General features: G+C 31.4%; 1 protein-coding gene across 8 annotated transcripts in view; it reads right to left on the bottom strand.

Annotated features, from left to right (window-relative positions):
- Window positions 1-17,913, bottom strand: part of EEA1 (early endosome antigen 1) — a 106,875-nt gene that overhangs the window by 45,782 nt on the left and 43,180 nt on the right. For all 8 annotated transcript variants that reach the window (XR_012078531.1, XR_012078532.1, XM_072973237.1 and 5 more), the window contains 4 exons: window positions 17,425-17,538; window positions 16,571-16,692; window positions 15,506-15,661; window positions 8,331-8,447 (listed from right to left, as the gene is read on the bottom strand). Coding sequence is in view for 6 of the 8 variants with exons in the window: in XM_072973237.1 (XP_072829338.1) it covers window positions 8,331-8,447; window positions 15,506-15,661; window positions 16,571-16,692; window positions 17,425-17,538 (509 nt within the window). In the remaining 2 variants the exon portion in view is untranslated. The remainder of the gene's footprint in view (window positions 1-8,330; window positions 8,448-15,505; window positions 15,662-16,570; window positions 16,693-17,424; window positions 17,539-17,913) is intronic.

Here is a 17,913-nt window from a genome sequence, read left to right as displayed (position 1 = left end):
TTATGATTTTATTATTGGTCCACTTGACTAAGCTCTTATTACTAGTGTAATAAGAATTACTAACAAAATTTTGACATAAAATGAAAACACTAAAATCTACTAACTAGACTCTTTAAGGTATGCAAAATATTGACATTCTCTCATTTGAGTTAAAAATTAAAACTACTCCTCTATCATCAAAAATTGTTTTACATAACAATATACTACAGCAATTCTGATTTTTGGCTTTACAATTTCATAGTTGGTAAGAGTTTTACATAACAATACCATTCACTGCTGTAGTATGCCTGATTCTACTGATTCCTAGTTTTTGCTCTTCTTAACAAACACTATTTTTAAGAGTCACCAGTTTAAGAGTAATTCAGAGTTCTTTCTAGGTATGTAAAAACAGTGATCTAAAAATTTCACTAACCTATCTCATGTTTTGTTATTTTACTCAGTACTATCAAGTATAAAGTATAAAAACTGACACCTCCAATCAATGATCTGGATCAGTCAGCCTAATCAAATGTCAAAGTCTGGTCTTAGTGGAGTTGTTACAATTAACATTGAACATTTTTAAGTCACCATATGTACACATAAGGTCTGAATCAGAATTTTAACTCAATTCTGTAACAAAGATAGCCAGGATAAGAAGCCACGGTAAGCACCTGATGAGTCAATCATGGACATTTATAATGCTCACTTTTTATATGCAGTGTGCTAGAAGGGGATACTACAGATGTAGTGGAGGACAAGCAAAGCCTCTGACCTTTAAACAGACTAATCTAAATGAAACACACATATCAAAAAAAAAAACTTTTCTAACAAAGTTGAAACATAATGCATAGGCAAAAATAGATTAATAGAAGAGCTGTATTAAATTTCTTGACTATACAGTCTTAAATAAAATGAGTAAAGTTGAGTGGGACTAACTAGTAAGTTAAAAATCACATGAAAATAAACTTTTAACTTGGTAAAGTGGTGAGAAGAGTTAAGCAATAGGTATACATGATTCATGCTATCTGCTCTATACAAGAAGACATAAATAGATAAAGTCACAAAGGAACAAACAAGTTGCATGAGGGAAAATAGCAAATGCTATTTATTACCTCAAGGGGAGTAATAAGTCTAGGTACCAAAGTAGCAAAGGCAGCAGTAATGATTCTTGAACACCCGTCTGAGAAGTTCGTTAATATAAATTACCAAGTAGGAATATACTATAGAAAAAGCAATGTCAGAAAGATGATATAAGTATATACATAAGAAAGAGAAGATGGGAGACAAAGTAAAAAGAACAACCATAAATTCTGGGCAAAATTAGCAGAGATGTGTCTTGACCAACCAACAGAAACAGAAAAAAAGAGAACCAAAAGACTAGAGAAAAAAATAGTAATTTTGAGTCAATCTGTATATTAGGAAAATTCTTTTTTTATATAAACATTTGTGTCTTGTTAGTAACTCCACATCTTTGACATAATTTTATACTTTTAAGAAGATAACATTTATTTTAGAATTCGTAAGCTAAATCTATTTATTGATCATTATAGATATCTTGTATCTTTTTGAAGAAAAGTCCAAGTTACTAAATTTTATGAATGCAATCACACTAATACTGAGAACTTGGGTGGGATATAACTTTTTTTAATGCTACTAAAATTAAGGCTAGTAATGAGGTAGTAAGTCTTCTTCCCCATAGGCTTAAAGTAACCAAGTAATCCCACTAGTTCTACACATAATCCCTCAGACAGCTCTGCTCTTTAAGAAGCAAAAAATACATAACAACCACTGACTGTTTAAAATTCACTTGCCTAAAAAATTAATCAAAATCTTCCTGCTTTACTGCACAGATGAGAGCTAATTAAATTTTATTTAAAAGAACGTAAATCACTTACTTTCTTTTTAAAAGAAACTAATCCACTCACATTATGTAATTTTTACATGCAAAAGGCTAACTGAATTTAGTATTACAAACTTTTCATTCTCATTATCATCTTCCCATAGAATCTGAAGCAAAAAGTATAGTGAGAACATGGTTTTTGAAGATTGATTTTTTTAATGCAGTAGAATCCATTAAGGAAATCAATAATTGCACATTCTCTTCTCTATATCAATCCTTACAACAAAAAATGAGATAGACATTATCATCCCCATTGTATGGATGAAGAAGCTAAAGTCAAAAGCTTGATATGACTTGGCCAGGTGGCAGAGTCACGTATTATGATTCTAAGTCCAATAAACTTTCCACAACACAATTCAGACACTCAGTGAGTCAATTCATGCTCCTCCAAACTTATACTATTCAAATTTAAAATATAAAATGAATGTTAAGATTGGTTTATAACAATTATCATTTGAGTAGGCAAAAGTCTTCCCTTCTGAATGTCCAGTCCTCTTTTGATTTCCTCACCAATTGTTCTTTCAACATATTTTCTTACAGAGACAATTTCCCCGTATTAGCCTCTATTATCCACTTGTTACTAGCCAGGTAATGAGAAGAAATGCAAAAAGAATGGTATTTTTTATAGCTTGAGAGCTTACAGAGTAGTTTCAGGGATCTCATTTGTTCCTCAAAACAGCTTTGTGAGAAAGAACAAATTAACTATTTGTAGCTCTCCAACATCTTGTATTTTGTGCTCTTACATGTTCCCATGCCTTCTATAGATACATCTATCTCTAAAATGAAATGCCATTAACCCCTCTGCCACATGATATGCTCCTTAGCATCCCTAAAGACTAAGCTAAATAAAGTTGTCTTCTACAAACACCTTTCCTGATTTACTAGTCAGAAAGATAGAAAAACATCCACCGTGGTCTTGATCCAACTCGGCATCATGACACTTCCAAATAAAAACAGTGACAACAAATATTCATTGAGGTGTTTTCTAAAAGCCAGACACTAGTCTAAGCACTTTAACATCTATTAATGTATTCAATACTCACATCAATCCTAAGAGGCAAATGGATATAACAGTACTTCTTAGCAGAAGAGGAAACAGACTTTAAGAGGTTGTGTGTCACAACCAGTTAGTGGCAAAGCTGAGATTTAAACAGGCTTTTGACCACTGTACTATTCTGTTCATATCAGTATACCACTTGGCAACACAGGGATAATACACAGCGATACAACTACTTGCCACATCTGGCTCTTGCTCTGGCCTATGAGCACCTTAATACTGGGACCTCTGGAAAGTGGAGAGCAATGAAGAATGGAAAATGGGTAAGAGGTGTAACCTAGAAAACAGTCAGTCTCTTACAGTGACCCATATTAATCACATTAGTAGCTTTAAATAAACATATGATTTTGTTCAGAATCATACAGAAATAGTTAAACTAAGCTGCAGAATTGTTTAAATGTCAGAATATGATTCTTATTAGAAACTAAGAAGGAGGCTCCCTCAATAGTCCTCTCGTTTTTAAGTTTTCAAAGTCAGTAATTAAAAAAACACTGGCTTAATGCTGAGAACTTGACATTAACATAAAAGCAACTATTTTTCCCATTCATTATATTTTAAAATGTAATCTATCCACCCTGATGCTGCCTATGACCCACAAAAGCTGCCAAGGCATTTCATGTAATAGCCTTCCAAAGACCAAGCATAGAGATTTCCAAATTTACAACACTTGGTTATCACCACTGTCAACAATTATGATTTGTCAAGGACAAAGGGTGAGGAGTGGCAAGGGAGGCAGATAGCAAAAATTAAAAAAAAAAAAAAAAGAGAGAGAGAGCGATAGATGCACCTCTCTGCTTGCTCTTGCTCTAACTGGTGAAAAAAATCCTAAGCAGGAAAACACTTTGAAAAAAAATTGTCAAGTATTACACTTATGTAAAGATTATTAAGATTAGTAGAAAATCCTCTTATCCCCTAATAAAAAATTCCATTTTTACCACACTAAACCATCTTGATTCCCTGTAGTACTCTTAAAATAGACAGAGTACTTCCTTTAACAGTGTGTGTGCACGTATGTAGGCATGTGTGAATATATATATATATATGATGTTTGTTTCATTACCTTTATTAACGGTTTGATGTTTCAGAAATACGTAACAAACTACACTGATCATAAACATCTGCTGCAGGTACACATCTGGCCAACTTCCAAGAGGCAGAAGGTCAACTCTAATCTCAAAAGAAATTAAAAATCAAACTGAGGGACAAAGATAAAACTAAAGTATATGCAGATGTTTTCTACATAGAGTTTGACAGGAGAAAAAAGGAGGGACAGGGAGGCAGGGAGGTTTTTATAAGCCATAAAAAGATTAAATTTTAAAAACAAGTCAGCACCAAGTGTTGATGGAGAAATAGAAAATGGTAAACTAGTATAATTACTTTGGAAAACAGTTTGGGATCACCTAGTAAATATGAGTATGTATGTAGCCTGTAGCCCAGCAATTTCACATGAGAGTACATAACAATTTAAGTCCTGCACAAATGCATGAGATTTATGTGTGAAAGTTCATAGTTGCAGTATTTGTAACAAGAAAAAAGAAAAACTGTGTGAAAAAATAGGAAGTATATATATCACTTTGGCTGCATACCAAAGAATAATATAATTGTCACATAGAAAAGCATTTATGCAACTGAGCTAGTTGCTTTTTTCCTTGAAACGCTATTTTAACTGGAAAGAATCACAGACAAACTATGATTATTCAGACTTGGGTAGGAAAAGAATATGTCATTTCAAAGAATAGAAGTGATCCTGTTGGTTGCCAATGATAAAATTGAAGCTTCAAGATGAAGCTTAGAATTTTGGGAAATTTGTATCTACCACCATAAGCTTGACACTTCCTTATACTTAAAGCCTATACTGAGATTGATGGTGATATTGACAAATGTGACTTGTTTTATACTGTACAATGAACTATTCAATATTTGGGAAATCTGCATAACTCAGTGAACCAGTATTTTTCACATGACTAATGCATTATGTTATAAAAATCATGCATAGGAAAGATCTATTCAAAAGGCAAGACAGAGGAATGAATTTCAGTGTTACAAAGTACAAAAACTGCATTGATATGGTTTCAGAATCTACACTGCAACTAACTTTTGAGAAACTATACCTTATCTAATTTCAGTACAATATCAAATAAAAATAGCTACAATTATCTGAAAAGGCTATTTAGTCCTCCCTTTTCCAACTACATCTGTGTAAACCTAAGTTTTCTATGCACACTTCAACCATATCACAACAGATTAAATGATATAAGCAGATATAAGAATCCATCTGTCCTGTATTAGCTAGACATTAAAGAGGATTGAAAAAATGTAAACTACCACCACTATTTTTTATATTGGAAAATAGACATTTTTAATAAGAAATGGTATTTATGTTAATATTTAATGGTTACTGTTTTCTAAATAAATTAATGAACATATATTTTTAATTTATTTTAATTTCTGACATAATTGTCCATAGATGCAACCAAAAAAATAAATAAATAAAAGCTCTTTGGGGTTCATGACATTTTTGAGAATGTAAAGCAGTCTTGAGATCAAGAAGTTTGAGAAATACTGTGCAAGGGCACAAGCAACAAATCACCCCAAAACTTTTTAGCTGAAAATTTTATCTATTATCTCACACATTTTCTGAGGGTCAGGGAATTCAGAAACTGCTTAGCTGGACGGTTCCACCTCAAGGTCTCTCTTAGACTATAGTAAGCCATGGGCCAGAACTATAGTCTCTGAAAACTTGACAAGACTTGGAGGATGTGCTCCCAAGTTCATTCACCTGGCTGTGGCAAGAAGCTTACTATTTACAACCAATTATTCTCATCTCTTTTTCCCTTCTACCATGTTATTTTCTGTCTTGATTTTTCCTTGTTATATTTCATCAAAATACTAGGTTCAACTTATTAAAGCAAAGCCAACAAATTCACCATACCCTTGAGTAAAAAGATTTAATAACTCCCTATTATTCCACCAACAAAAAAGTAAAGACATGGGGGGAAAAAGTATTAATACCATGCCTGCCCTGCCTCCAAACTAAATATTATCTGTTGCTCATCTTTAAAGAAACAAAGTGGAAAATATTAACATTACAAAAAATACAGAATAAGAACAAAGTTGGAGGTCTCACACTTCCTGATTTCAAAACTTATTAAAAGCTACAGTAGTCAAAACAATGTGGTACTGACATTTAAAAAGACATCTAAACCAACAGAATAAGAATAGAGAACCCAGAAATAAATACTCACACATGGTCAAATGATTTTCAACAAGGGTGCCAAGACCATTCAATAGAAAAAAGGACAGTCCTTTCAACAACTGGTGCTAGGAACACTGGATATCCAAATACAAAAGAAAGAAACTGAACCCTTACCTTATGCTGTAAAAAATTTTTCCAAAATGGATCAAAGATCTAAAACTACAAAACTATTAGAAGAAAACAGGTGAAAAGCTTCATGACAAAATTTGGCAATGATTTCTTGGATATGACACCAAAAACATGGCAAGAAAAGTAAAAACAGATAAATTGGATTAGATCTAAAACTTCTGTGCATCCAAGGTGCGATACTTTAAAATATACATTTGGTCCTGGTCCCCATTTCTGGAACCGGGCTCCTAAAACCCTAGGAATTTCCTATGTGATAAGAGCACATTGCTATTCATAACAAGCCCCCTTCAGCCACCTATGAGTTTTTATTAATGAGGTGATTCTTTAGAAAGCTCTAAGGATGGGGGCTGGTGCTAGGGGCACCAAACTTGAAGGAAGGGTTGAACTTTTAGCCCTACCCGCTCCCCATGGAGAGAAGAGGGGCTGAAGGTTGATTTGATCACCAACAGTCAGTGATTTGATCATCTGTGCCTATGTAAAGAAGGAAAGAAATTTGAGAGATTTCAGGTTGATGAACGTGTGGCGAGCTCCCAGAGAAAGCATGGAAGCTTCATATACTTTCCCACATATCTTGCCCTATGCATCTCTTCCATCTGGCTGTTCTTGAGTTATAGTCATTTATAACAAACCAGTCATGTAATAAGTAAAATGTTTTCCAAGTTCTGTGAGTCACTCTAGCAGATTAATTGAACCGGAGGCAGAGGCCTGGGAACTTCCCATTTATAGCCAGTTACTCAGAAGTACAAGTAACAAGATGGACTTTGAACTGGTGTCTGAATTGGGGTGTGGGGAAGGTACGGGTGCTCAGGCACAGTCTGGTGGGACTGCACCCTTAATCTGATGCCAGCTCCAGGTAAATAGTGTAAGAATTGAGTTAAACTGTCGGACACCCAGCTGGTGTCGCAGAATTGTTGATATACAGAACACCCACACATCTGATGTCAGATGTGAAGTTGTAGTACAGTACTGAGAGTAGAGAAGACACACAGGAGTGTTTTTCCTTTACAAAAAGACACAATGAACAGAGTGAAAAGGCAACCTAAAGAATGAGAGAAAATATTTGCAAAATCATGTATCCAATAAGGGATTAATATCAAAAGCATATAAAGGACTCCTACAACTCAACAAAAATACAAACAACCCAACTAAAATTATATGGCCAACAAGCATATGAAAAGATGCTCATCAACCTAATCACTAGGGAAATGCAAATCAACCATGATGAGATACCACCTTAACACTCATTAAGATGGCTACTATAAAAAAAAAACAAAAACAAAAATAAACAGAAAATAACAAATTCTGGCAAGGATATGGAGAAACTGTTGAATCCTTGTACACTGTTGATAGGAATTTAAAAGGATACAGCCACTATAGAAAACAGTACGGTGATAGCCTCAAAAAATTGAAAACAAGTACCATCTGATCCAGCAATTCCACTTCTGGGTATATACCCAAAAGAACTGAAAGCAGGGTCTCAAACAGATATTTGTATACCCGTGTTCAAAGCAGCGCTATTCACAATAGCCCAAAGAAGGAAGCAATCCAAGTATCCATCAACAGATGAATAGCTAATATGACATACACATACAATGTAATATTACTTATCCTTAAAAAGGTAGGAAAATCTGATACAGGCTACAACATGGATGAACCTTGAGGACATTATTCCATGTGAACTAAACCGGGCACAAAAAGACAAATACTGTGATTCCACTCATATGAGTTACTTAGAATAGTAAATTCATAGATACAGAAAGTAAAAAAGGTTTGGGTCAGGGGAGACAGTGAATGAGGAATTGTTTAATACTGTTTAATGAGTATAGTTTTAGTTTTCCAAGATGAAAAGAGTTCTGGAGACAGGTTGCATAACAATGTGAATGTATGTAATATTAAAAAAAAAACTTAACTCACACTGTACTGTGCCAATATATAAATAACATACACAAGATTAAAATTTAAGATATATAAAATCACTTCCCCATTATATATAGTTTTTAAATTCTCACCTGATTTTTTTGTGTTAATTCATTAACTGAACTTTTAAGTTTCTGTAGTTCCTGCACATAAACAGCAACTTCCTGGGGGCCTTTGGCAAGTTCACTTCTCAGCTGGCTTATTGTGGCCTAAAAAGAAAAAAACAGAAAAAGAAAAAATTAGAGCAAACTAAAATGAAAAAGGAAATGAAAGGTTTTAAGATTCCATAGATTTTTGTCATTGTTGTTGTTAAATTGAAATAATCCTTAGAAATTTCAACTTGGTTCTTTATCTTACCACCCTCTACTGCCACCCTACAACTTCTTTGACTGAAAATTAATTTTTAAAATTTATCCAAAATGAACAACTTTATTTAATAATACAGGAAGTGAAAAGTTGACATCCTATTTTATTTGTCTGAAGCAAGCACCAAACTGCAAACTTGAATTTACTGGCTTTAAACTCTATACTTTAATCCTGAATTTAAAAAGGATATGCAAGTCATGCCTGTATTTTCTCCCAACTTCTATAGCATAGCCTTTTCTTTTTACTTCAAAATCACGTTAAATGCAAACAACCAACACAGAAACACCTTTAAAGGCGGTGAATCATCTTTTTCACTGTAATTGAAAGTATTTGTCCATAGAAGTTATCAAACAGAAATTATATGTAGTTTCACTAACCTGGATCACACTATGATCATGGATAATAGCTGGACATGAATTTGCTTTAATACATTTTAACATTTTTAAATAAAATTAATGTCTATTATTAAAACAATGATTTGATCATTTAGTAAATAATATAAGAGGAAGATAAGCAAAGATCTTGGAAATACAAACTTTCTATACATGAAAGCTTTAACCACTATAGAGACTAAATACTGTTTTTAAAGTATGGTTTCCTACAACTGAAAAGAACTTTATATTTCTAATTCATTGTTTACATTGTTAGTAAATAAACTTTATAATATGAATATGGTAAACTTTTTAAAAAATTTTAACAAATACATCAGCAGTTACAAATGAGTACTTTCATCTTCAAGGGGGAAACCTTAGAAGGCTACTAATTTATTTTAAAAATAATGCCAAAAGATCTTTTGCTATTTCTTTTGGAAACCCTTTCAGAATGCATGGCACCTTTTTTCTTTTTAAAGATTCTCACTAGTGACAAAACCAAATCCACTATAAATGGATGAATATGTAAGTTTTAGAAACAAACTAGTAAACAAGGTAGGTGAACTGAATGATCAAACACTTGGGTTTATCTTATTTAATAACCATAAATTAATGAAACTAGTTTTCTGAGTGTTTTCCCAACTGGTTTAAAGTCAACTAAAAGAGGTTTGAAAATGTTTTGGGGAATGGCAGCATGTCTGAGATATGTTCATGGCCTTACCTTTTATGGAAAATATATGTATAAAAAAAAAATATATATATATATATATATATATCATATATTTCAAACAAGGGAGTGTTTAAATATTCATGTATTTTTAACTGTGTTCAATTTAAAAGTATATCCTAACACCTTCTGTCTTAAAATGGTCATGTATCCTTCACATGGTTATAGGTATTAAGAGTTTACTTCAAATTGCTTTATCTAACAACTCTGAATCTCAGAATCATTTTCTATTAGCAACACTATGGATATTAATAAAAACATTAAAACAATCTGGCTATTTCAAATTACTATGTTTTAACCATGTAACACAAATGCCTACTTATCACACAAGAAAAGAATTTATACTTAAATCCCTACTTGTAAATATCCTATCAAAGGAATGACTAGAGTATCTCGCACATAATAAACAGAAATAATAAACAGTATGTACTAAAGTGCAAATTGAGTATATTTCATTAAAATACCCTGATTCCACTTTAAAGTCTGTAAGATGTAGTAAGCAAACTGTAACATGTCTATCTTGCTGCTAAATTCCAACATGCAGAAGAAACTAAACAAAGAAAACATATCCCAATTTTGTTATTTTTATAGCTTTTAGAAATGTTCTTATACATAATTTTATAATGTATCCTTTGTACACTAAATATGTATTTTTTAAATTGTAATTCATATTTTTAAAAATATAAAAGCAAGAATTTTTTAAAATTTAATTTACTCAAAGAGGGAAAAAAGAAAGATGTGGGAAGAGTATATACCTAAAGGTACATTTTAGCTGTGGGGAAGAGGAGAAATGGGAGTGAATTACAGGAAACATTCACTTTCTCCACTGCACAATATGAATCATTTTAATTTTTTACAATGATCATGTATTATGTTTCTAATTAAGAAAAAATACAGATTGAAGAAAGAGAAAATTTTCAAAGGAAATAAATATATTCACTATTTAGTTATCACTATGGTGAAATTCAAACAAAGAAGATTCAAGCCACACTGACACTCCTTACTAGTTAACAGGCGAAGCTCATCTGTGCCCAGAGGCTGTAACACTTGCATTCCCTCTTCCTGGGAATGCTGCTCCCAATTACTCACCATACTTCTTGCTTACTTCATTCTTTTCCCATGTAACCTCGTTGAGGATATCTTCCTTGATCTTTCTATCTAAAACTGTCCCGTATTACTGCCAGCCCCACTACTGCCTGTATCTTGCTTTATCTTTCTTTATAGCACTTTGCATGAACCGACTTTCTATCATGATTTGGTTTACTTACATATTATTTGGCTAAAGGAAGTTAAGCTTTATGAGAGCAGGCACTCTGTTTAATTCACTCTTGTACTCCCCACACCTAAAATAGTTGCTGGCACTCAGGCATTCAAAACATACTCACTAAAGGGATGAGTGACTCTGTATCCTAGAAGTTAACAAATATTTGTTCCAATGAAAACAGTATATAAGATCCTATAAAATAGCCTGCATTCCCTTGAAGCCATGTTATTGAATTTAACATCAAATTTTACTAGAAAACTATAAATTACAAAAGAATTAAGGAATGATATTTCAAGCAAACATCCTGCTAGTGCTTTAGGATTATAACTGTCGTCCTCAAATTCTACTACTCTTAGCAAATAATTATTTTAAAGATGGTTAAAAGTTTGCTTGGTTAATAAAACAAAAATGAGTATATCTTTGAAGTTCTGATATTGCCTTGAAACACAAAATTTGCCATACGATGAAAGAAGGTGCTATATTAAAAGTATTACTATTATTAAAAGCCTTCCAAAAACACATTACCTCAAGTTTAAGCATCTCCATTAGAAAGCAGAAAAAAAAAAAAATGATGGATGAAAGGTGGAAGACTGACAAAAGTACACACTGAACACACGATAAAAAGTCCAAACACACTACTAATCTCTGATCTCTTACACTAGCATACTTATAAAAGATACTCAAATGCTCTTTCATAACTATGCATGAGTGTAATATTACTTATTTTGTATCTTTTTAAACTTTTTAGCTTTAAAAATTAGGACTCAAATGAGTATATTTGGAATAGAAATAAAATTTTTAAAGAATCATTTCCATTAAAGACCACACCAAATAAGCCGATTACCATTTTGATATTTTCAAAAATGCAGATTTTTGGAAATAATACTTTTATTAACCTTTATAGCCTTAATTTCTGATCTAAAGAATAGCTAAGTACTTATAAAGCCCTTTTAAATGCTTTAAAATGAGTTATTTTTCTATATGCCTTTTAAAATATCTGGACCAAAAAAATGAACTGTCTACAAATGCATAAGGTATATTTTCAATGACAGTAATGGAACATATTTAACAATGTACACCAGATTATATATCTTCAGCCTAAACTAGAAATATCAAAATAAACCACTGCATTTTTCACTTCTTTAATTCCTTTTAATGTATTTTGTTTCTGATGTCAATATTTAGGTTCAGTTAAAGCAGTAATATAAAAAATAAACATTTTTTCTATTAAGTTCCTTCAATGCTATAATTTATTAGCATGTTTAACTGAGAATAAGTAGAATGGAATTTTAATAAATTAATAAAATACATGTCATATATTTGAAGAGTAAGCAGAAGCTAAAAGAGTTATAAACAAATAAATGAGATGGAAGATTTAGACGGTAATTTTTTTCATATGGAAATGGTATGAGACACAACTCAAAAAAGGTATTTTAAGCTATATTCAATACAACTGTAACATACAATACGTCAAAATTTAAAAAGTAATAATAATAAGTATTAAGTCAAGATTAATAGCACAAATTTACTTACAAGGCAATCATCAGATCACCTAAAATGGGAGATAACATGATACAAAAAGAACACGGGTTTTGTATACAACCTGGGAACTAATGCTACCTTCTTTATATTAGGTACATGGCCTTGAATGAGTTCTTTAACTTCAATGAGCACAAATTCCCTACACATTAAACAAATTTAGTACTTAACTTACATGGCTAAAACAAACTTAATACTTAACTTACAGGGATAAAAGAAACAAATGAAACCACATATTTAAAGTGCCTAGCATAGTGTCCAAAACCCAAGTGCTCAAAAAGAGTTTGTTTCTAATAACAATATACTGCTCTGACTCTCATGCTACCATTTCCTAAAGCTATTCAAAATATTTCAGCATAATCTGAGGTCTTGATCACTACATACTTATTAACTGAACAGGGAGTAAATAGTATCCTTGTTTTATTAAAAATATGATGAAATATTAAATCAACAATTACTCAGAAAGAACAAATCCCTGTATTTTAAAATTTATTTCAAAACACTTGGAAAGATACATTTTAGGAAAACTTAAAAGAAATTAAAATGTGAAGAATGGATTTCTAAGCCACTTTTCTTCTTTCCCAGAAATATCTTTTCTAGAGAAAAAAATAAATCATTGTTTCCAAACAGACACAGATCCAGAGACAGAAAACAAACTTATGATTACCAAGGGGTATAAGTTGAGATTTTGAGATTTGCAGATACTAACTACTACATATAAAATAGATAAACAAATATATACTGTGTAACACAGGGAACTATATTCAGTATCTTATAGTAACCTATAATGAAAAATATGAAAAGGAGCATATGTATGTATGTGTATGACTGAACATCATGCCAGACTTTGACACCACACTGTAAACTGACTATACTTCAAAAAAAAAACTGGAAAAAAATTAAATTAAAACAAATCATTGTTTCATCACCCATGTTGACAGGCGGACAATGTGGGAAGATACTAAATCCTTTCACCTCAAATCTTTTATATCTAGTTAAAACTTTCTCATCTCTAATGACCTATTCTCATTATATATAAACATATTTTAATCTACATGAATAAAAACAAATTTATAAAAATCCTCCATATTAAATTTAGAGTAATTCTTTTTTGGGGGGGGGGATAATTAGGTTTTTTTTTTTATTTAAATGGAGGGCCTAAGGATTGAACCCAGGATCTTAGGCATGCTAAGCATGCACTCTATCACTGAACTACACCATCCCCTATAGAGTAATTCTTAAGTAAAATATTACTTAGATATATTTTCCCACATATATTTTTCCCAAAATATGTAAGTTTATTCTCTTTGGTCAAATTCTACTTATATAAGATGTATATGTATAACTCCATAATTCTCAGTTGGAAAAGGTCAAAGAGGATTGCACATTAAAATAGATGTATTCTAAAACTACCATTACTGTGATTCAATTTTAGTCACCCTATTACACTTATTTTGAAATTTCAAATAACATTAAAGGAATTTTTTAATCAAAAGAGTGTAACTTTTTTTACTAGTATTTGAGAAATACTAGTAATCAGGCAGATTTAATTAAAAGTAATTGTTATTGAACCACAGAAATAAATGACTAGATTCACCTAGGTTCAAGTATTTCTACTTTAGCATTGTTTCAATCAGGCTTTTCCTCATGAGATTCTTTGATTCAGACTCTCCTTAATTATACATTGGGAGCTTTCATCTGGCTTTGATAAATTCATGAACTCCCTGAAATTGTTTGAAAAGTTGTGAGATTAAATGTCACTGGGCTACAAAGATCACTTTTGGGAAATCTACACCTGAAGTTCATGAAGTCTGAAGTGTTAAGCATCATAAATTCTCACATGCCTATATGTGTTATACCATAAACTTTTACCATTCCCCCATTGATAAGATATAGGAGGAAGTAAACTGAAGAGTGACATACGTTATCTATAATATTTATACTTCATTGGCTTATTAATATGTTACCAATTATGAATAGAGTGGCTTTTAGATCACAAGCTGAAAAACTCTAAGAGATGCAAATTAAAATATTACAGCTTAACTTTTTAAACTGAAAACATGAAAAACAGACATCCACATCACATAAGGGAGCTTAAGAACTGCACACAGTAGTAGTTATAATAAAATACCTCCTATAATACAGTAAAAAAAGAACAAAGGTTAGCATTTTTAAGAGAAATATTTACTACATATCCCAGAGCTTGTCATATACTGACATAATTACATAAGGGATTTACAGGCCAAAGTCATGTGAGCAACAGAAGAAACTGAGAATGTTTATCTTGGAAGAGAGAAAACTCAGAGTAAATATGAATAGTCTTCAAATATTTCATGTGGAAAAGAAGAACAATTTATTCTGTGTAATTCCTGAAAACTGAAACCTGTGCATGCAAATTATAGGGAAACAAATGTCAACTCAATGGAATGGTTGACTTATGAAGAAATATATCACCCAGCAAGAGTTGTAGATCACCTATCAGAGATGCTATAAAGGGGATTCTTGGATGCAGTGTTAGACTAGATGATTTTTAAGACTTCTTTCAACCATATAATTCAATAATTGATTAAAAAAAAGAAGTCTACTAGAAAATAAGCTTTTCTTGAATATTTTTTTCTAAATATTGGTAATACAATTGAAGAAAATTAAATCACACTTCCTTTACCCAAACCGAATTTAGATAAATTCAATTAAAACTTATTAACTAGCCTGGAGCAAATTTAACTTTAAATATCATTTCTCCACAATATACCATTTGTTAAACAGAATAATACTCTTTAGTGCAAACATTCGTCTCTAAGTTTCTAGCTTCATAAAACAAAAATCAAAAATACTATCAAACCATACTGACTATATACAAATATTACTCAGACCAAATGAAAGAAAGGCAAATACTGTTTGATAGGTCTTCAGAGAAAAATCTCAAATCCTGGCTTTACTCAACAGTATACACTGAACAAGTTAACAATAATCTCATTTAAGTGCAGTGAACTTCATTACCTCTGAGTTAGCATACTCTGTTTGCAACTTTTTGCATTCATCTTTGAGTTTTTCAGATTCTTTCTCACGTTCCAAGGTCATGTTATCCATTAGCGTTTGAACTTGGACCAGTTCTTTCTTTAGCACGGCAACATCTTCTATACCAGGTCTCTGAAGCTATGAAGCAACACATTTCCATTTCAATTAAAAATTACAGTGAAACTAAAATAACATATTTTTAAAATAATTTTACTACAAAGAAATCAAAATAAAAATAATCTTTAATGTCAATTATTAAATTCCGAACATCAAACACTAATGTCTTCCCCTCAACAGTCCTCTCCTTTTCCCGTTCTGTCTCATATTTAATAGTATTACCCACTCAACGTGCAAACTAGCAAATTCACAGTTGTCCTCAGTGCTTTAATTGCTTCCCTTTCCTTCGCAAAGTACACTCACTGGTAATAACAATCACTTGATAAATGCTAAATTCCTTCATTTTCTATCCTAGGAAACTGGTAATAAAATGAAGGAGGAGCAAATATAAGCATAATTAGAGTCTGCTGCAGGTTCAATATAGTTGATTCATTTATTCATACATCTATTAAGTACTAAATAAAGGACAGAAAGGAGGCAAGAACAGATCCCAGGTTGTTAAGCCTGGGGAGAGTGCTGAAAATGGATAGTACCAGTGACAGAAATATAGTTATGGAGGAAATATGATGACTTGATGTTACACTTGTCCAATCTGAAATCGAAGCTAGAAATGCAATCAGAAGTATCCTAAAAGTAGGTGGATTTATAAAACAAAGTTCAAAGGATGGTAAGATCAGAGATGCAGATATGAAAACTACTAAGTAAGACAGATAATATTAAGACAGAAACAATAAGAATGTTAACATCATAAATTATGTATTGTAACCTTCAATTTTTACTTTAAAAATCATATATGTAGGTGGTAAAACTATGGAGAATTTATTTCCTCCATTTTACTCAAGCTATATTTCTAAAAAGTTTCATCAGAGTACATATTTTATTTTTCAATTTCAAATAAGGTTTATAGTCTAATAATGGTTTCTAAATTACCAGTTCAGTCTTCAGATCTTGAATTACAGTCGCCTCTTTATTTAATTGTTCTGTCAGATGTGTCACTTTTTGTTCAGCAGCTTCTCGAAGACTCTTTTCTTCATCATATTTTGACTTTATATCTAATTAATTAGGATAGTTATATAAATATTAGTTTCATGATATTAACTTTAGAGAAGAACAGTTTTATAAATTATATTCCAATACATATCTATATCTATATATATATCACTCTAATTCAAACTCACATTCCTTAGATAACTATAAATATATACAATAAAATTGTGCTTCTAATTACATTAAATGATAAATTTAAAATGATCAAATGTCTTTGTCTACATAAATTCCACACAACACTAAATTACTAATTAGCATTTTTTTTACATTTTTTATTGATTCATAATCATTTTACAGTGTTGTGTCAAATTCCAGTTTTCAGCACAATTTTTCAGTCATCTAATTAGCATTTTAACGTATACTTAATCATACATAATATTTTACCCAAAAGCATGTAGTTGAAAAAATCATATGTAATTGATAGCATAAACAAATACTCTCTGTATTATTTAAATTCTTCAAAATGTTACTTGTTAATCTTTAAGCATACCCCAAAAGAAAATTCATCTTCTGTAAAGTGAGTTTTGAAGGGCGGAGATGAGAGGACAAATGAAATAATTTATAGAGCACTCTTATCATTATAGCAACTCTCTTACCATTAAATTCCACTAATCATCACCATATTAAGTCTAACAAATGCTTTATCACACTAAAATACGATGTTTATTTCTCAAACATACAATGGCAAAAAGGTAATGAGACTGATTCATAGGCTAAAAAAAATTGATTCATTTTACCTGCAATTTCAGTGGCAAGTTGGGCTGCTTTCTGTTCAAATAAGTCTTTCATTTGCTTAATATTAAAATTTTCTGTTTGAGCTTCTTCTAATTGTCGTTCCAAAGACTGTAGTTCTACAAAAAAGTACAGTAGCTATTCAAACACAATATTAATTACATTTCCTAAATTGTTATTACTTATATTTTAATCATTGTAGTAATTAAAGACAATCAACATTGGAGTCTACTATCCAATTACAAGCAGAGTATCTTCATATTTCAAGAATTAAGCATACGTTTCATTTAAGGTCAAAGTCATAATTTACAAAACATATAAAACAAATGAAAGGAATATTCAGCATCACACCCAAATAACATAAATATTTGTTTAAAGATTATTTTGATTTCATATTTCAGTTATTGTCCTCAATCTGTCAACTGACCAAAAAGGAATACATTCTCTCCTCTGATAAAATGTACTATAATATGAAATGTAATTAGAAATGTTTT

The sequence above is a fragment of the Vicugna pacos genome, chromosome 12 (genome assembly GCF_048564905.1).
Source record: "Vicugna pacos chromosome 12, VicPac4, whole genome shotgun sequence".
NCBI lineage: Eukaryota > Metazoa > Chordata > Mammalia > Artiodactyla > Camelidae > Vicugna > Vicugna pacos.
This window is presented reverse-complemented; position numbering and strand designations above follow the sequence as displayed.